The sequence below is a fragment of the Crotalus tigris genome, unplaced genomic scaffold (assembly GCF_016545835.1).
Source record: "Crotalus tigris isolate CLP2741 ecotype Arizona unplaced genomic scaffold, ASM1654583v1 scf7180000017731.4096049, whole genome shotgun sequence".
NCBI classification, from domain to species: Eukaryota; Metazoa; Chordata; class Lepidosauria; order Squamata; family Viperidae; genus Crotalus; species Crotalus tigris.
In genome coordinates, this window is record NW_024096599.1 from 2,013,419 (window position 1) to 2,033,611 (window position 20,193).

At 39.8% G+C, this 20,193-nt stretch overlaps 1 protein-coding gene across 3 annotated transcripts in view; it reads right to left on the reverse strand.

Moving 5' to 3' along the window:
• PPP4R1 (protein phosphatase 4 regulatory subunit 1) overlaps window positions 1–20,193 on the reverse strand; it is a 47,069-nt gene that overhangs the window by 11,196 nt on the left and 15,680 nt on the right. For 2 of the 3 annotated variants that reach the window (XM_039339215.1, XM_039339216.1), the window contains 7 exons: window positions 11,985–12,127; window positions 9,433–9,579; window positions 7,265–7,372; window positions 5,287–5,352; window positions 4,332–4,490; window positions 3,085–3,215; window positions 1,790–2,289 (listed from right to left, as the gene is read on the reverse strand). In XM_039339215.1, coding sequence (XP_039195149.1) covers window positions 1,790–2,289; window positions 3,085–3,215; window positions 4,332–4,490; window positions 5,287–5,352; window positions 7,265–7,372; window positions 9,433–9,579; window positions 11,985–12,127 — 1,254 coding nt within the window. Of the gene's footprint in view, window positions 1–1,789; window positions 2,290–3,084; window positions 3,216–4,331; window positions 4,491–5,286; window positions 5,353–7,264; window positions 7,373–9,432; window positions 9,580–11,984; window positions 12,128–19,781; window positions 19,908–20,193 lie in introns of all 3 variants that reach the window. The other variant, XM_039339218.1, reaches the window with a different exon arrangement.

A 20,193-nucleotide genomic window follows, 5' to 3' on the forward strand; every position in this document is an offset into this window, starting at 1 on the left:
CCCTCTATTTCTTTTCTATCTTTGTACTTTTTTCTCTTATTACTTTCCTTTCCTTACTTTTCCCCCCCAAAATCCATATATCTTTTATTCTCTTAAACATTTCTTTAATAAAAATTATACGAACAAAAAGGAAATTAATTGCTGTTTTTCCTGGACTTTGTTCAGCACTGGAAGAAGTTATGCAAACTTAACAGCTAAATATGTATTATTTCCACAAATAAACAATCCGAACAGTTAGAGAGAACACTGAATATTTATATGGTTTCCCCAAATATTACTTTATCAATCTTATAAAAAGAACCTTCGGGTAGTCAGAAGTATTATTATACTCTGCAGAATAAAAGAAATGGAAAGCAGAGAAGATTTGCTAAAAGTTGCCTTTTTGTGGGAGAAAATAGAAGCATTACTTCCACTTTGCTGATTTCATTTAGTCATTGCACTTTATAATGGTTATTTGCTCAATACTCTGCAAAAGATTAGCTTTTTAACATAAATTACACTGAATAAATTTCCACACTACCTTAAAAATAAAAGGATTCTACTATTCTAGGACTATACTTTAAAGGCACATTCCTATGAAATGGGAAAATTTAAAGATTTGTAACTTTATTCTCATGTTTGATATTTGGACTAACTTTATAACTCATAACTTTATTAGTTATATTGATTTGGGCTTCTGATTAATAGTATCAAGCTTTTTCCCAGTACATCTTGCGCTAATCCGATCTTCAGTTCTCAGGTTTGACTAAACCGTTGCTTCCTGAATTGCAGTATTTATCCAGCAATTGCCTTTGGACAGGTCTCACTTTTATTCTTATATGACCTATTTTGTGTTCACATCTTCTGTAGCTACCTTTTCTTTGTATTCCTGCCTTATAAAATGTGGCCGATATTGGCAAAATCATGCTGACCCAGAACAGCATGAGCAATGTAAGTATTGAACCAAAGTAAAACAAAAGTGATATGTACTATAATTAATAATGGAAACATTTGGACCCTTATAAAAAAAACACAAGCGATAATATAATTTCAGAAAATCCTAGTTTCAACTGAAGTAATATATTACTGTCCTTAAGTATGCCAAAATGTTACTATTAAATGTAATTTAAAGCAAAGGAATAGGATTTGTGGGTCTATATCCTGAAAGTGATAAAATGAAAAACTATTTTTTAAGACAGGCCACAGACCAACAATCATTTAGTTGAACCTATTTTTCCTATTGTACTAAGTCTCTCTAACTAGCTCTTTTATTACTTCATTTCATTAATTTTATTACTATTTAGAATTTTGTCTGTCATGCCTTTTTTCCTCATACTGCTAAAATACTGCAATTCAACATCCTTCCTGAGCTTTTCTCAAATTAGAATTTCCTGCTTTCCCAAACTGTGTTTACTTCCTTTTTCTCTGCTTCCTTGCTACTGTTCCACAGAGAAAGTTGGTAGATGCTGACACAACTAAAGCATTATTTTACATCTTTTATGAAGCATTTACCAAAGGTAAAAATTATGCACTAAATCACATATTATAATCTTAAAACATTACTCATTTAAATATTCCTTTATTCATGAGAGTTTTTAAAAAAATAAATAGAGGCAGGAAAATCATTTCTTGTATATTTATTTTACTTTTACTTCCTTTAGTTTTTCCTTTATTTTTTTTCTTTGCACTTATATTTTATTGCTATATTCTTAGTTTTAGTTTATCTTTCCATTTGTAAACTTTAATAAACATTATTATAAAAAATCTAATTCAAAGCTTAACATATACAATACTACAATATGTTATCTACCTTTAACGTCTGGATCATCGATATGAGGCTCCAAATTTTCTATCATTTCTTCCAACTCCTTTCTTGTAGCCATTATGTTTGAAGATGCACATGCCATAACCTCCTGCTGTCCTTTCTGATTTGCTAAATCATTTTCTCCTGCATTTTTCTGAAGCTCTAAATCAATGTCTATCTTAGGAAGTGGAGTCCTCCAGAAGTGGAATGAGTTATACAGTTCTTGCTCCACAAGTGGGTTTTCCTGTGAATACAATGCAGGCTCTGGTAGCACTGCTAACGTACAGTGATCAAAACTGGGTTCATTCTCATCGGAAGGTTCTCTGCCTGGTTCTAAAGACAAAGTACTATGTAGCAATGCCTCATCCTGGAAATGAACAAGGTTACTTTCTGCTATGTCATTTTCAGGGACGTCTTCAAAATTGCATTCGTCAGTATCTAAAGACAACTCTGTCTGGCTTTGTACATCATGTGTGGACACATCTTCTGAATCCTTATTTGTTTCACTGTTGGATGAAAATATATGTCAATATTAGCACATCTCATCTAGTAAACATATATATGAATCTAGCCAGAATACAGATGGTCAAACAGCGACTTGTGAGTAAGAAAGGGAAAAAGAAAATGAGGATTTGTAGGATAACTGAACAGGAATAACAAAAACAAACGAAAAGGGGTAAAAAGCAGAACAAAGTACAAAGAACAGTAGACATACTGTAGTACACAGGAAACTGATCTCAACTTCTGGCGTATTTCTGTCAAAAATTACTCACTCTGATTTGTATAACAACACATAAGCTCACTGACTCATTCACAGATGGAAGCCTCAAAACCATTAAAGATTTTCTATAATAAACAGAAATTTGGCATAAACAAAGAATCATCTTTCAAAATATTAGGAAAAAATTGGAACATGTTTTATCATAATCTCTCAGAAAGTGAGAGATTCACTTCTAAAGAAAGATGAGCAAATATGAAAATGTGTGGTGAATATTTTATTTCAAAATTTATTTATTTATTTATTTATGAGACTTATATACCGCTTTAAGTGAAAGCACTCTCTAAGCGGTGTACACCAGTAAGCAATGTATATATATATTTACATTGCCCCCAACAATCTGGGTCCTCATTTTACCTACCCCGGAAGGATGGAAGGCTGAGTCAACCTTGAGCCGGTGAGATTTGAACCGCTGACCTGCTGAACAGTCAGCTAAAGTGGCCTGCAGTACTGCACTCTAACTGCTGCGCCACCTCAGCTCATATAAAATTATTTTCATTTAAGTTATTTTCATTACCCATACCTGTGTTCTTCTATAAAATTCTGACTTTCAGTGTTCTTACATTCTTCTTCTCTAAAAAATTGACCGCTGCTGGATGGATTTGCAAATGTTGATATAAAAGGCCCCAGGGACTGAAAGGCAGCTTGGCGAACCTGGAAGAACAGATTCCAGAGAAAATTATAGCTATTGTATTGGGCATGACTAGGGAGGGAAGTATGTAGCAGGGAATTTTTGCATTTGGGCCCAAAAATGGAATATGGCGATATGCTACCTGAACTATCTGAAAAAACTTTTGATTACATGCATTTGTTTTGATAAGGTTTCTTATGGATCAAATTTTATTTCATGAAGAATAATAGCAGTTTTTAATCTCTATGCTATTTTTAGTACTAAAAGAGCAGTAAAAGTAAACTATCTAATTAACTATCTATAAAATGAAAGCATGAATGGTATCAGTAGTAATCTCAGATATCATATATACAGAATTGGGCAGGGATATTGTGGGCGGGAGACAAACCGGCAGGAGCAACTTATTGAAATGATTTGCAATTTTCCCTGTCAGCTTCTCCATTGACTTTACTTGTGAAAAGCTGGGAGGAAAATTTGCAAAAGGTTGCAAATGGCAATCCTGTGGCCATGGTGGTGCTGTACAGTGGTGCTGCAGTTTCAATGGTGGAATTTCAAAGACCAGTTATACATTCCTTTTTTTCAGTGCTGCCATAAATATGAACAGTCACTGAAGAAATGGACATAAGCTGAGGACTACTTGTAATAGGGACAAAATTGGAAAAATCTCACCCGTATTAAATATATTCCCAGCCTTCACAATTATAATGAAGTATTGGACAGATATAATCAATGGGTTATATCCAGATGGGAGATCTGTGGATAGACGTTTCTTTGAATTTGCACCAGGATTCAGTGAAGTTTCCAGAAGGAGAAAAAAATAATGATTTTTTTTTCATTTTTCTCCACAACTCCTAGTAACATTTTTTTCATACTATTCCAAAGATCTTTAATTCTAAGAAGACTTCTCAAATAGCACAGTGGAAATAAACAAAGATATCTTCTCCAAACCCTCCTCCTAAACTACATTTTAAACATACCCACTGTCTACAGTACAAACTACTGGTTCCAGAAGAATAGAGGATTTAATAGTTTTCTTTATACACCAACCATCCTCAGGTTAACTGTACTTATCTCAGAATAAGTGAATATACAAAGAAATTGAGAATTTAAAGAAATAGAAGGCAAATTTAATAACTTACCCATCGCGAAGGGTCACTGATAAGGTTAATAAAAAGTGTTGACAATTTTGTTCGACGGACTTCCTGTGATGTGGCACATGAAACAGCCATAAAGCATTCAGCACAAGCCTTCCGCACACCCCACACATTATCTGAACAAAGCTGGAAAAATCTAGGTAACTGGAAAATAGAAAATATGATATCAAATACAAATGATTTAATTTGGGTCTTCTTTTTTTAAAGTTTAACCATTCCTTATAGACTTGAAAACGTTCAAAAGAAATTTTTAACATAGGACAGGCATGTCAAACACGTGACATCATCATGCGACATCACGCAACGTATCGTGATTTTTCTCTCATTGCCGGCAATGGGGTGGGCGCAGTTTTGGCCTGACGCATCCAGCCCACGGGCCGACAGTTTGACATGTCCGATGTAGGATCTAGGTAATATTAATAAAGTATAGACTGAGGTTTTAATTTTTTCTTAATATTTCTGGAACTATTCTACTAACTATTCTACAGCCTTTACCAATGGCCAATATTACCTTTGGAAACATAAAATAGGGTAATTCCACCTTTTCACAAGTAGAATAATCCATACTTCAGAAGGAAATATGATTTTTTACAGTGACAAATCAGTGAAAGCAGAGATTATAGGAATACATTCAAAAACAAAAAAGTAATCACATAATTCAATAAAATCACACTTAGTACTATTTGCAATATGGCAAAAATGTATCTTGTATCTTATCGAAATGAAAAAAAACACCATAAGTCTTATTCCGGATATGATATGCAACAATGCAGAATCTATTGACAACAAACTGTATTCCTGAAGAAATGATTGTCAAAAATTAAATCTATCCTATCCATTTTTATTCACACTCCCCAAAATTATTTAAATGCCCCTACTGAAATTCAGCACAATTTTGTGATTAAAAATTAAATATAGAACCTTGACATATGAAGCTCACCAGCATTTCTTCAGTGGCTTGCTGTCCAACTACACTACAAATATCTCCAAAATTGGCTGCACACACCTGGACAAAAATAAATATTTTAATTAGAATTGGAGATGAATGAACTTAGGAGAGTAATAGTTTAGGGATTTGAAGATAATTCAAGAAAGCAGCACTACAGTTCAATTGTTTTTTAATTAGTACTTTTTAATTAACAGCAAGTATTTTATTTGATCAAAGATTAATTATTCACTGCAGTTCTCATCCTGAAAGTTTGCATGTTGTTTAGGATTATGATGTGAAATGCACAAAACAAAAAGGAACGTTTTTCAGATTCTAAGAATAATATTCTCTATTAATCAGCTGAAGATCAAAGCATATACCCAAACATCCATCTCTCTCTCTCTCTCTCTCTCTCTCTCTCTCTCTCTCTCTCTCTCTCTCTCTCATATTTAGGATAATGTTCCTCACAGATTAAAATGAATAATAAACTAATAATAATAAAAAATCTCCACAGAATACTATTCCTCTGTGGCGATCTTTCTTAGCTTTGTCTTTTTACAAATATGTGGATCAATTCCTCAAATTTCCCATGAGAAATAACATAATTCCTTATATCAACCCAATTTTAAATTTAACTTGGCTTACAGATGCATTATATTTTTCTTTATTCAAACCTTTAGGTTAGAATGAAATTGAAATTCTTAATATAAATAGTTTAGCTTATCATCATTTTAGTCATTGTCTATCCACTGCAGGATGAAGGTCTTTTTCACATAATTCCAACCAATATGGTCCTGAGCTTTCTTTTGCCAACTGGGCCCACAATACTTGCTGATGTTGTTGATCCATCATGTTTTAGGTCTCTTTCGTGGATACCTTTTATCAAGTGGGATCCATTTGATTGTGAGGTTAGTGTCCATGTTTCACCAGCATATATCATATATTAGAACAGGTAGCATGCACTGATCGAAAACTTTTCTCTTCAGGCATAGGGAGAAGTTGTTCTTGAAAATTAGCTTGCCGAATGCCTACCAACCACATTTAACATGCCATTCAATTTCCATTATTGTATCATCTTCCATTGAGATCCATTTGCCAAGGTATATGTAGTGATCTATTATGTCTAGTTCTTCTCCAGATATATTTTTTTTCTTTCTTTGGTGAATTTATAAAACATAACCTAGCTCTTTTTCAGGTTTATTTTTAAGCCAAATAATTCTCCTACTTTGTGCAGCTCTTGTATATATGTCTTTGTAGCTCTTCTGGGTCTTGTGAGAAGAGAACATCCTCTGCAAATCTTAAGTAATATAAATAGGCACCATTGATTTTTATTCCATCTTTTGCCCAGTTTAGTTTGCGAAATACTTCTTCAAGGCAGACTGAGAAAAGGATAGGTGATATTGTATACACTTCGTTCTATGTTGATTTCCGATTTAAGATCATTAAGACAAATTGTCACCATTTTTTCATATACTGATTGTAGTAATTTTATGTAAGTAGTGTCTACATCTTGGTTGAGCATGCATTAATTATTGCTTGCTGGAATACTGAGTCAAATGCCTTTTTGTAGTCAATGAAAGCCACACAGAGAGGTATGGTTTACTCGTTGTGCCTTTCAATGACTTGCTGAGCAAATCTAGATATGATCCATTGTGCTGTAAACACTCTTTTTGCTATTATCTAGGTGAAAACTTATAAATGACTGAAAGAAGGCTTATTGGGTGATAGTTCTTATAGGGCTCCTTTCTCTTGTACAAGATTCACTTCAGCATTTTTCCATGCATTGGGTAGTTTTTCTTCTCCGAGGCATCTCCAGTATAGCTTTGTTAGTATCTTGTGTAAATTGTGACCACCAGCTTTCTGCATTTTAACCATAACAGTTTATCTTGTAGCAGACTACCGATAGACACATAATGTCTAGCTCTTAGTTAACAGTGACGTGTTTTTTATAATAAAAAGCAGCATGGATTTATAAAGGAAGAAAGCATACCTTCCGTACATGAAACATTCTACAATCACAGCACATTTCACAAAATCTAGGAAGAATGAGTCTCTCTGTGATGTCTTTTCCAACCATGGAGGCCATTTTGCACATTATCTAAACATAATGAAAATTTGAGTTAGGGATCTAGCAGTCCAACCTCTTTAAATTTATAAACCTATGCCTCTGCATCCTATAAATGTACATGTATGTGTATTTGTCTGCATTAATCGACACTGAAATATTATCAACAAAAATTGAAATAAAATTATTTGTCAATATATAGTTAGAAGATACATACAAATGAGCTGTGATATTGACAAAATGAAGAACTTTTTGTCAGTTTACTATAGCGCTTTACTGCATGTCCACAAGCAGCAGTTGATATGAACAATTCAAAGAAATATAGATTTGATACTAGATGTCTGATTTTTGGTTCAAGGATGTGTGAGCAATGTGTCACAATAAATTCTAATCCCCTCATCCTATGTTATCAGAGCCAATAATGGGGATGATGAGAACTGTCCATCACTGTTTCACATGGTTTGGAAAGACTCACGGGAAGTTATATCCATATAAGCAAAGTCTCCTCAATTAAAAAGTACACTATGATGTGTTTTTTTAAAATCCAAATAAATAAAGATCAGGCTGTCAGGCTAGAAATATCAAGAAAGAAAAATGAGAAAATGAGAAAAATTAAAAGTGAATCTGACTGAATATGGGTATGACCTCAGAGCTGGTATAAGGGAAATAATGTTATGATTAAAATATGATTTCTCCTCTCAGGTTATTCTGTTTAAGGTGACAAGTTATCTTATAGAGACGGATTTCCTGTCAGGCTGCTATAACAAATTGGTACAAAACTTTGTTAATAAGTCATCCAGATTCACCAAAATCTGGACACTTTATGGGCAGTTTGTTATGGTGACTGGGGCAATATTTTGACATGTTATCGGAACTCAGCCAACTATGTGTTTGTTCCTTTTCCCTCCTGACTCCTTTGGAGACTACTGACATCTGGGAGAAGGTTAAAACCTTGCTTCAAAGGAGCTAGTATCAACAGCCTTGAAAAAGGCTTGAAAGAGTTTGTCCATTTCTTCAGAGACCTCCATGAGTTTTTAAGTATTTGACAACTATCATTTTTAGCCAAGCATCCCCTTTCTAGCCATTATTGATTACTGATTATTGAGACTTTGGTCAGCATACAAATATAGTGGAATACATTATCCCAATTATTTTCTGGCACAATTCAGACTTGGGCATCAGATGTTTTTTAACATTTACATGAAACTGTTAGGCAAGGTGGCCTGGAAGCAATTTGCTTTTTATGGGGCTGTCTTTGAAAATCACTTGGAAGCTTCTAATTGCCCAGAATGCAGTGACCCAGTTACTAGACAATACCTGCAACATAAGAATATTAAACCTGCACTGGCTCCCTATTCATTTCTGAGGGCATTTCAAAGGACTGGTTTTGAGCTTTAAGATTTACATCAGGGGTGTCAAACTGCCAGCCCATTGCCGGCAATGGAAAAAAAGTCGTGATACGTCACAACACATCATGTGATGTTGCAAGTTTGACACCCCTGATTTACATGGTTTGGCATTTTGTACATGCATGAACACCTTCCCTCCTAATTTCAACATATCCAACTTAGATATCCCAGGAAAAATACTTCTCACCTCCTCACTTTTGTGAAGTAGGAGTTAAAAAAAGAGGAGGGGCTCAGAGATGTGCCTTTCCTGTGGAAGTGCTTTTCTCAACATCTGACCTGCCTCTACTTCTCCACTGACTTTGGGAAAATGAGCTGCCACCACCAGACTGACTGACCCCTATGTGATAATCTAATTTGGATTGCTTTCCTATTTTTTTTTACCGTGGATATTTTACTGAATTACTGAAATGCTATATCCACTTTTTTTTGATGAAGTACTGTATAAATCTAAATCACAAATAATTATTTAAACCAAATGTGTTTTCTTCTAAGGCTATAGACCAGTTTTGGTCCAAGCCACCTTTTTACCCCTAAATGAAAAGTGATGTTTGGCGGTATTGTGTAAAAGGGTTAAAAAGCTGCCACACAATATTTATTCTGTCAATGAAAACACCTCTGTCGCTCTGATCTATATTCAGATAATCAGTCAAACACCAATTCCTGGAATATCATTTTCTTACTTACTGCCACTGCCTCTGTCTTCACATCATCATTGCTATCTGGAGCAGTCAGTTCTACTAGAACTGGACATACTTTGGTCTCCACATCATATCGTTCAATAAGTTCTTGTTCCAACAGAACAAGTAATGCTGCTTGACTTGTTTTTCTCACCTATGTAAAAACATAAAAAGCAGGAAAAGGAGATTTCCATTTGTTTCAATCTCTGCAAAATTTTCATTGCTAAGCAAGACATTGAGTTTTGTCCCATTTTACGATCTTTTTTGCCATAGATGTTGAGGGAATCACTGTAGTTTTTAAAATAGTTAAGTGAATCTGGTTTCCCCATTGACTTTTGCTTATCAAAAGTTTGTTAAAGTTGATCACATGACCCTGGGACCCTGCAACTGTCATAAATACATATCAGTTCCCAAGTGTCTGAATTATTTTCATGTGACTGTGTGGATGCTGCAATAGTCTTAAGTGTGAAAAATGGTCATAAGTCTTTTTTTCAGGGTCATCGTAACTTCAAATAGTCATTAAACAAGTGATTGTAAATCAAAGACTACCTGTATTATATTTATAGATTCTGTAATATATTTCTGAGCAATGAGTTGATATCAGTGTTAAAGATTCTAATAGCTGGCCTTGTTTGTATTACTGCAGCAATGAAATATTTGTTAAGCATTACAAAGCATTAATGGGAGATGAAGAATCAAATAACTTTTTTACAGTTTTTAGCAGTTTCACTCTACTATGGTATTGAAGTCGTTCCGAGTTCTTATCTGGAAATATTAATTTCCATTCTTCAAATACTTAGATTTATTCATAAACTTTCTAGGAGCCTGACTGCACAAAAAAATTGACCCAACTTTGCTTTCAAAACTCAGAGCACAGTAATATCAGAGCATTTTAATCTACCAGAACACTGCAGTACAAAGTTTCAAAGTACTAGTTGTTTTGGAACAAAAATATTTTACCAATGCAGAGAAGGGAGAAATTGCTGAACTCACATACTCTACACATCAATGTCTTCAGGCCATCCCAGAAGATCTCAACAAAGGCAAGGGTTGTTTAACACCTCAAACTGATAATTGATAAAATACTTGTGATCTGTCAAACATATAACTTGCATTGCACAACATCCTGATTTCCCTTCTCTTTCTTCTTTCCCTTTCCCCATTCATATAAATCTTACATTTGTTAAGACATTTCATGCACCTGAAGTGAATTATAATTCATTAAAATTTATGTATTTTAGCAACATTTGCTAGTCTGAAAACCTGCTACCAGAATCCTTCTGATCTTCAGAACAGGAAAAAAAAGGAAAATAACAAAACTGTTCAAAATAACAAGGTAAAACACTGGCTCATATAATAATGAAATCTGATGAACTTTTATTTCCTAATTAGAAATGAATTTTATAAAGCTGTGTAAGCTCCTATGTAAAGAAAAAATCAACATTAATCTTCCAAAACAGACTACATAAATTTTTACCTAGGATTGCATGGAACTGCAGAGTTTCTATATTGGGAATGTGTAGGTTATGAATTTTTGTCTCATTTTCTCCTGCACAAAACATTTTGACTAAAAAACACATTTCTTCTAAGCCAACTCACATAAATTTACCTCCCTATGCTCCCCGGACTTTCGTGTCTCAGATTCCCTATTCTTTTAGAAAAAAACCCTTTGCTCTTTCCTGTTTTACCCATGTTTTCCTCTTTCTTTCTAAAATAAAATTCTGGACCATACTCCTTCGTTCTCTGAATATTTCAACGGCAGGTTCAGCATCCCCCCCTTTTTTTTAATCTGCTGGCAAAAATTCAGTAGCATGTACATATTCCACCACAAGCCGTACATTGTCCACATACGCTCAAATATAAAATGTAAATATAAAATGTCCAATGTAGCAGACAAATATTTTCTTTGCCCGAGTCCTCACTTTCTTTCTGTAGCCTCAAACATAGAAATGATTGAGTGATATCATCAGAGGGGCACAGCTACAATATTTAATTCTTTGGGAAGATTTTCTTTTAGTAACAAAATAAATGATATATAGCAATTGATTAACACACTTATTTTGCTTTTAAAAAGCCTGGCAATAGTGGTATTTTGTCAGAGTGTTGAAAATTCATCCTTAATAAAAGTAGCTTAGGTAGTGGGAATTGTAATTCTAAAACTCCTAGGTTTTACTTTTTTGAAAGAAAAAAGGAATCTGTAAAAATGTATACAGCATAACATAGAACTGCAAATTCTGATTGAAACAATGAAATAGCGGTGAAAAATAATGGACTATTGAGTTGTAGACGATATTATCAATGAGAAATTTGATTAATTCAGTGGCTAAATCATTTTTCCCAATTTGTCTTTAAGCAATCCCTTAGCTAGATTTCAAAGGATGAGCTTTTCAGGTGAAGTAAGGCAAGATAAGGAAGGGTAAGGACTTACCATATTTACACTTGAAAAAAACTACAAAAAAATTATGAAGCTAGGTATGATGCAAAAGACATCATACAAATTATTTAATTCCAAACAGGTAAAATATTTACATGATTTCAACAAATTTAAAGTACTCTTACCTGATTATTTTGGTCTGCTAGATACCTCACCACAATGGGCAATAAATATTTTGAAAAGGCATAAGGGATTGACGGTCTGTTTTCTTGACAAAACATAGCAATATGAGGCACCTGTTCCATTAACTCAGCTCGTACTGTTGGCTCTATCGATAAAAGCACAAACAAGGAAATCATTTGTAAGTTGCATGTTTGTGTTCATTTGAATCTGAATTACTATTACTTACAGTACACTGCTAATAAAGGAGTTATAATTAGTTTTATTTTGATTTATAGTTGACAATGTACAAGAAAAGTATTATTCCCTCACTTTTAAAGTAATATATTTTTCCTTCTTCAAAACTCAAACCACTGATAAATAAAGGGTTTTGATAAACCAAAGTATAGCCAATTTTCCCCATATCTACAAGCTATATAAGCTCTCTATTGATCCTTTGATAGACCTAAATTAAAAGATAGGAAAAGAGGGAGCTACACCTGGGACTGAAAGCCCTCTACGTAGACAGTTTTGAAGTATTCTGGATGAAACTAATATTATTATTTAAACCTTTATAAGGAAAATATTCAAAATTATTGAATAAGTAATTCTAGTAATATTTCAAAATATACTGAAACTAATCAAACACTAATTATCATGCCAAAAAGAGTATCAATTATATATCCATCAGTTGGTTACCTACACAAAATATTCATAAGAATTTTTAATATAGCCTTCAACACCAACATTTCTAGCACAACTTATAAATATGATAATAAACAAACACATCAACAGGCAGCAGATAAATTACAATTACTATAATACTTCCAAATGATGGTACCAAGTGAAAGGGAGGAGCTTGGCAACTTTCTCCAAGAAATATAGAAAATATCACCTCTAAAAAAAATCTCTTATTTCTGTTCCATTTGCTTCATCTCAGATAGCAGAGAAGCAAGTAGAGAAGGGGCGTTGGTCTTACCTGAACGCCTTTTCTCAGTACGGAGATGGATAATCCACGGATGGGTTTACTCTGTCTGCCTGCTCTTGAGACCAAGTAGCCAAAGCTTGACACGCCCCCACTTCCTGTGGAGTCCATTCTTAACGAGGGCGAATTGGCTGATGATTGACGAGGTATTGGTTCTCAGCTCCCTACTAGCGGCCTGCTGGCCTTGGGGTGGGTGTGGATTATCCATCTCCGTACTGAGAAAAGGCGTTCAGGTAAGACCAACGCCCCTTCTCCAGTACAGGAGATGGATAATCCACGGATGGGACGTACCAAAGCCTCACTGTCCCAAGGGGTGGGAAACAGATAAGGCCGGTAGATTGATCTCTGAGACAACTTGCTGGAGGACCCTCCTACCAAAGGAGGCGTCCGCCGATGCAAAGCGGTCTATCTTGTAGTGTCGTATAAACGGGGAAGGCGAGGACCATGTCGCGGCCCTGCAAACTTCCTCGATTGACGCCTGGGTAGCCCATGCCGCCGAAGTTGCAGCGCTTCGGGTGGAATGGGCTGTGAGATGACTTGGGGGCGGCAGGGATGATACATTGTAAGCTTCTGCGATACAGCTTCGGATCCACCTTCCAATGGTGCCCGCGGAAACTTTCCGCCCCAAGGTGCCCGCTTGGAAGGACACAAATAGGGCCTCCGATTTGCGGAAGGGTTCTGTACGCTTTATATAACGCCGCAAGGCTCTGCGGACGTCCAATGTATGCCACTGCCGCTCCCGGTCATGTGTTGGATTTGGACAGAAGTTTGGGAGAATTACTTCCTGTGTCCTGTGAAAGAGTGAATTCACCTTCGGTATGAAGGCAGGATCTAACCTAAGGACCACCCTGTCCTTGTGGAAAATGCATAGGTCGTTTCTGACTGACAGTGCGGCCAGTTCCGAAATTCGTCTGGCCGATGTGATGGCAATCAGGAACGCCACCTTTAGCGACAGGTGTCGCAAGGAAACGGTCGCCAATGGTTCAAATGGTGACCGAGTGCGTGAAGGACTCGCGGTAGTTCCCAGGACGGGTACCTGTGAATTACTGGAGGTCTGGTGTTATAGGCGCCCTTGATAAAGGCACGGATCCTGGGGTGGTGAGCTAAGGGAACCGAATCCGTGCAGGTGAGGAGGGTGGACAAGGCCGCCACTTGCCTGCGGATGGTCGCGGGGGCGAGGCCTCTGTCTAGTCCCTCCAAGAGGTAATCTACTATCTGAGGGATGTAGAGTTTGTGTAAGTCAAACTGCCGTTCCCTGCACCAAAGGCAAAAATTTTTCCAAGTGGAGTCATAAATGCGGTTTGTTGCCGGACGGCGTGAAGCTTGAATTATGGTAATGGCCCCGGGAGAGAATAGTTCCTGTGCCATTATCTGGCGCTCAAGTGCCAGGCGGTCAGTTGTAACCATTGGGGTTCCGGGTGACTGATGGTTCCCTGGTGTAGGGACACTTGATGAGGGGGAATGTTCCATGGGGGCGACTGAGACAGGTTCATCAGGTCGGCGAACCACGGTCTCTGTGGCCAATATGGTGCTACTAGGATCACTTCTGCCCGCTCCTGAATCAGCTTTCGGATGACCGCCGGTATGAGTGGTAGTGGGGGAAAGGCATAAAGCAGACCCTGAGGCCACTGAGTTCTCAGAGCGTCCGTCCCCTCTGCTCGCGGGTTGAAGTAACGAGAGTAAAATCTGGGGAGCTGGGCATTGTCTGATGATGCGAACAGATCGAGGATCGGGTACCCGAACTTGCGGGAGATGTCTAGGAACAAGTTCGGGTGTAGCCCCCACTCCGAAGGGTCCACTGTGGTGCGGCTTAGGAAGTCCGCTTGCTGGTTGTTGACCCCCGATATGTGTTCCGCTTTTAGTGACTTCAGATTGGGCTCTACCCAGCTGAATAGGAGTCGTGACTCTGTCATCAGGGTTTTTGATCTGGTCCCCCCCTGCCGATTGATGTGCGCCTTGGCTGCTACGTTGTCTGTTAGGACTAGAACGTGGTGGCCTCTGATTCTGTCTTTGAATTGTTGCAAGGCTAGGTGGATAGCCCTGAGTTCTAGCCAGTTGATGTTGTTTCTCAGATCCGTGGCGGACCAACGTCCCTGTACAAACTGGGAGTCCAGATGGGCTCCCCAACCATACAGACTGGCGTCTGTAGTGATGGTAACTCTGACTGGTTCCTTGAAGGGTGACCCCTTGGTCACGGCCCGAGAGCACCACCAGCGTAGCGCCCTGCGGATTTGTGCCGTGACCCTGACTAGGTGGTTGGATGCGCTGGTGTTCTGCCGTTGGTACGGGAGCAGAAACCACTGTAGTTCCCGTAGGTGGAGCCTGGCCCAGGGTACAATGGCTATGGCCGATACCATCTTGCCCAATAATTGGGAAAGTGTTAGTATCGGAACTGAACGTTGCCTGTGAACCCAGCGAGCCAGTTCCCTGATGCCGGCCACCCGGTCTTGGGAGAGATAGACCATACAGTTGGTTGTGTCTATCATGGCCCCCAGATGCAGCAGCCTGGACGAGGGAACTGTCTGGCTCTTCTGAAAGTTTACTGAGAATCCGTGTAATTGGAGGACGCGAATGGCGGTCCTTACGTCCGCCTGAGCTGTCTGTAGGGATGTTGCTTGGATTAGTATGTCGTCTAGGTAACATTGGACGCGTATTGGGATTTTTCTCAGTTTGGCGGCTACCGCTGCTAGTATCTTGGTAAATACCCTGGGTGCCGAAGATAGACCGAAGGGGAGAGCTCTGTATTGGAAGTGTTTTCCCCCGTAACAGAAACGTAGGAACCGGCGGTGGTTTGGGTGGATGGGGATGTGAAGGTAGGCTTCCGTGAGGTCTATCGATGCCAGGAAGTCTCCTTCTCTGATGCTTCCCAGGATGGACTGAAGGGATTGCATCTTGAATTTTTTGTATGTGATGTAGCGGTTGAGGTTTTTTAGGTCCAGGATTGCCCTCCATCCTCCTGAAGTCTTTGGAACCACGAAGAGGATGGAGTAAAATCCTCTGCCTCTGTATTCCGCTGGGACCGGTTCTATTGCTTGAATGTCCAACAGGTGTTGGATGGCCTCCTGCATGAGTTTGCGTTTGGTGGGGTTCCTGGAGACCGAGCAGTTGATGAGTCGGTCTGGGGGTGTGACCAGGAACTCCAGGGACAGCCCGGACTGGATGGTTTGTAGTACCCAGTTGTCCGTGGAGGTCTGCTCCCACTGGTGGAAGAAGTGAGCTAGTCTTCCTCCAATGGGTAGGTCTATGTAGGAGTCATTTTGTCTTCCGGTACGGACGACCCGTTCCACGAAAGGGTCGTCTCGACTGGTTTTGTTGTCTGGGCTGGAACCCCGGTCTGTCGTAGGGGCGGCCGTACGGTTTGTTCTGCCTGGGAGTGAATGGCTTGGGTGCCTGACTGATAGGCGTGGTTGTCGGTTGGCGAAAGGATTGCCTACGAAAGTAAGGTGTGGTACGTTTGTCTGACCTTTTGTTCAAGTGTGCCATGACCCTCCGCTTGTCTTTGTTCTCTACAAGATAGGGGTCCAAGGCCTCCCCAAACAGACCGTTGCTTGAGTAAGGGGCGGTCGCTAGCCGCCACTTAGCCTTGGTGTCAGCTTGCCAGTGTTTTAGCCATAGCATTCTCCTGGCAATTATGTTGGATGCTATGGATCTGGATGAAAAAATGGCCGATTGGAACGTTGCGTCTGCAGCGTATTCCGTGGCTGCTACCATCTTAGCCAGGTCCTGGTGTGTTCGTATGTCCTCCATAGGAACTATGGTTTGTAGTTGTTGCAACCAGATGAGGGTGGCCCGGACAAAAAAGGAGGCCGAGGTGGCTGCTTTGATGGCCCATGCCGCTGTCTGGTGGGTTTTGCGAAAGGCTTGTTCCCACTTTTTGTCATCTGCCTTAAGGGCCTCCACTAGGTCCCCAGCCATGGCTGTCTGGGAGACCAAGGGGGTCCAGGCTTCATCTACTTTAGGAATTTCTAAGGCCTCATTGAGGTCTGTGGCAGTGCTGTATAATTTTTTGTCCGTACCACTCACTGATGGGAAGGAAGCGGGAGAGTCCCATGGCTTCTTGATCCCTTTCAGGAAAATGGCGGGGCAAGGTATATGGTGTTGCGTTGTCACCTTTTCTACGAATACGGGTCTGGATGTGGTGGCCGGTGTCGCTTGCGGCTGAGAAAACTGATCCGTCCCCATGTCCGCAATGGCTGTGGCCTTGCGTAGTATCGTGAGGAAGCGGTTGGGATTAAATAATCCCCCTGAGGGGGGCTCAGGGGGAAGTTCCTCATCCTCTGACATAGAGATCCCAGGTTGATCCTCCTCTTGTGGTGAAGAATAACCACTCATGGAGGACTGGGCCGGGGAGACGGGTTCCTGAATGCCTGAGGACTCTGAGGGGAGTTCCGAGTGTGGCATGGCTGAGATGGAGGGCCCCTGGTCGTGGTGGGCGGAGCGCTGTGCTAGGGCTCGGTCCACCACTTTGGTTAATAGGGCCTCTAGCCGTCCATCTGCCCAGATGTCCCCTATGTCATTACCTTTGGGTGTGGTGACCGCAGGTGGAGAGTTGGACTCAGTGGTTGTGCCTGCCGCCATGGTTGTTTGTTGGGCTGATGTAGATGGCGGATCCAGTGGTTGCGGTGTTCCTGGAATGGACCACGCGCTCTGGGTTGATGTGGATGGACCCAATGGTAATTCCATCTCGGTGGCCGCTATTTGAACCAATTCCAATTGGGCCTGCCTCTGCGCTCTGGAGAACTCCTTCTCCAGGGCCTGGTGCCTACGGCTGGCTTGCTTTTCCGCCAACTTGGAGGGCCTCTTGAGCGAGTGTTTTGTCTTCGCTTTGCACTTGCCTGCCGCCTTCTGGTCAGAAGGTGTGTTGCAGCCGTAATTGGGAGGTGGAGGGGTCGTGCTCATGGATTGAGGCAACGAGGGTCCCTCCATTCCGCTTGAGCAGTCCCAGAAAAACTGAGAAGACGCTCAGGCAGGCAAGTATTGGCGGGAGCGAAATTGGAACAAGTACCAGGACTGTTCCCCTGATCACCCGACCACAACAAAAATATTCTCTCTGGGCTAAGGTCACGGTAGCTGAGGGAGGTACCGAAGGCACGTTTGGAACCACTCTTTGGGTTCCGCCCGGAGGCCTTAGGTGACCAGGCAACGTGCACCAGTAGAAAAAGGAAAAGGGAGGCAAAAAATATCAGTGGCGACCTCAAAAGGGTCTGTAGGCCTGACTTAATACACAGCAGGTATCAAATGGCGGTCACCTAGAGCGGAATTTATTCTTATTAATACTATTACTATTATACTAATAATAGGAACAACAATAATAATAAAATAATAATAATAATAACAACAACAACAATAATGGTGATGATGATAATATTGTGTGTTCTGTCTTTAGGCCTGTTGGCCCTGCAGTCGCTTAATTTTTAGCTTTAAAAAAAAATTTTTTTTTAATTATTATTATTATTATTATTTAAAATTTATGTATCTATTTTTATTATTATTATATTTTGTCCTATTATTATATGTGTGTATCGGGGGTGGAGCGCTGGTTGTGTGCTCCTATTCCGCCTCTATCAGTGATTCCAGATATGATGTAGAGCTTCCTTAAGCTCGGTTTGCCTTTCTCTGGCAAGAGATGGCAGCCACAGCTCGTTTCTCCCTGAAAAAGGGCTTTGCAGATCCCAGGAGGGTTCTCTAGCCTCCGTTTCTTGGTTGGGCTTACTCCTTTCCTGTGCTTCATTTCCCTCTGAAGATAAGCTCCGCAGCCTCCCAGAAGCTGCTTGTGCCCGGGGATTTAAATTTGGCGCGCTGTGACGTTTTAAGGGAATCCCAGCCAGGGATTGCCTTTGTTGTCTGAAAACGGCAACTAAAATGGTGCCCGCGGTTGCCCTGGGCTGCTAGGGAATCTCCGATGATCCGAATTCAAGTTTGAATCCGGACCTGGAGATTGTTATTTTTTCCCCCAATTTGAGGAAAAAATCCCTTGGAAGGTTGGGGAGAAAAGCTCAGCAAGTGGTCTCTGCTGATGCCTTTGTTCCCCCCCTTTTTCACCTCCAGAGCCCTGGGGCTGACTGGGATCCGTGGGGAGTTTTCCCCCCCCCCACACCCCCTTTTTCAATTTTAATATAGGATCAGGGATGATCCCAAGGAAAACTTAGTGGTTGGGGAAAAGGTTCAGCAAGTAGTCTCTGCTGATGCCTTCTTCCCCCCCTTTTCACCCCCCAGAGCCCTGGGGCTGGCTGATATCTGTGGGGAAATTTCCCTCCCCACCAATCCCCTTTTTAATTTTAGGTTTGAGATCAGGACTGATCCCCAGAAAATTTTGTGGTTAAATTCCTATAGGTGGAATTTTTTTTTTTTTTTTTTTTTTTTTTGGGAAGGGGAAGCCAATTATCAAGGGATAATCAATCAATGGATTTCTTGTCTAACCTGATAAGCTGAGAGCCACGCCAAAATGAGTCTTCTCCGAGCAGAGACCAAGTTAAGAATGGACTCCACAGGAAGTGGGGGCGTGTCAAGCTTTGGCTACTTGGTCTCAAGAGCAGGCAGACAGAGAAAACCCATCCGTGGATTATCCATCTCCTGTACTGGAGAAAGGTTTCTGATTAATGTCTCACTTTACAGGAAGCTTGTGTTGGAAAAGGCAGTCTTTTAAGTACTCAGTTCTATTATGTTTAGGCCTTTGAAGGGAAAGTCTAGCATTTTATATTATACGCCAATGTAGCTACTTAACCGACAATCTGAATAAATATATTCTTAGTCCCCATTTTTAGTTAGTAGCCTAGTGGTCTTAATTCTGAAGGTTATTTAAAGCTAGCTACACTCGATGCATCATAATTAATCTAACCTGGAAAACAATGCACAGGCTATCTCTGTTCAGCAAAGTTGAAGTTAATGCATCTGGAGAAAAGAATTCCATGGCATAGAGCCTTCTTTATCATCCATGATAACGGACCACCCCAAACTGCAAAATCTGCAAAGTACAGTGAGGACAAGTTGAATCCTATCACCAAAACAACCTCCAACAAAAGCATCTCTGACTTATCTAGATTTCATTTTATTTATTAATCTTCATCTAATTCTTTATGGATTTCCAGTATTAATTCAGCACTTCCACTGCCTCATTCCACTCATAAAAAGAAATAGATCTGTATCGTAACAGTAAACTTATGATACCTCACTCTGAATAAGTGACATTACTCAGCTTAATATCAATGCTCATAGCTTAAACAGCACCTCCATTCTGCAAAAATGCTAAT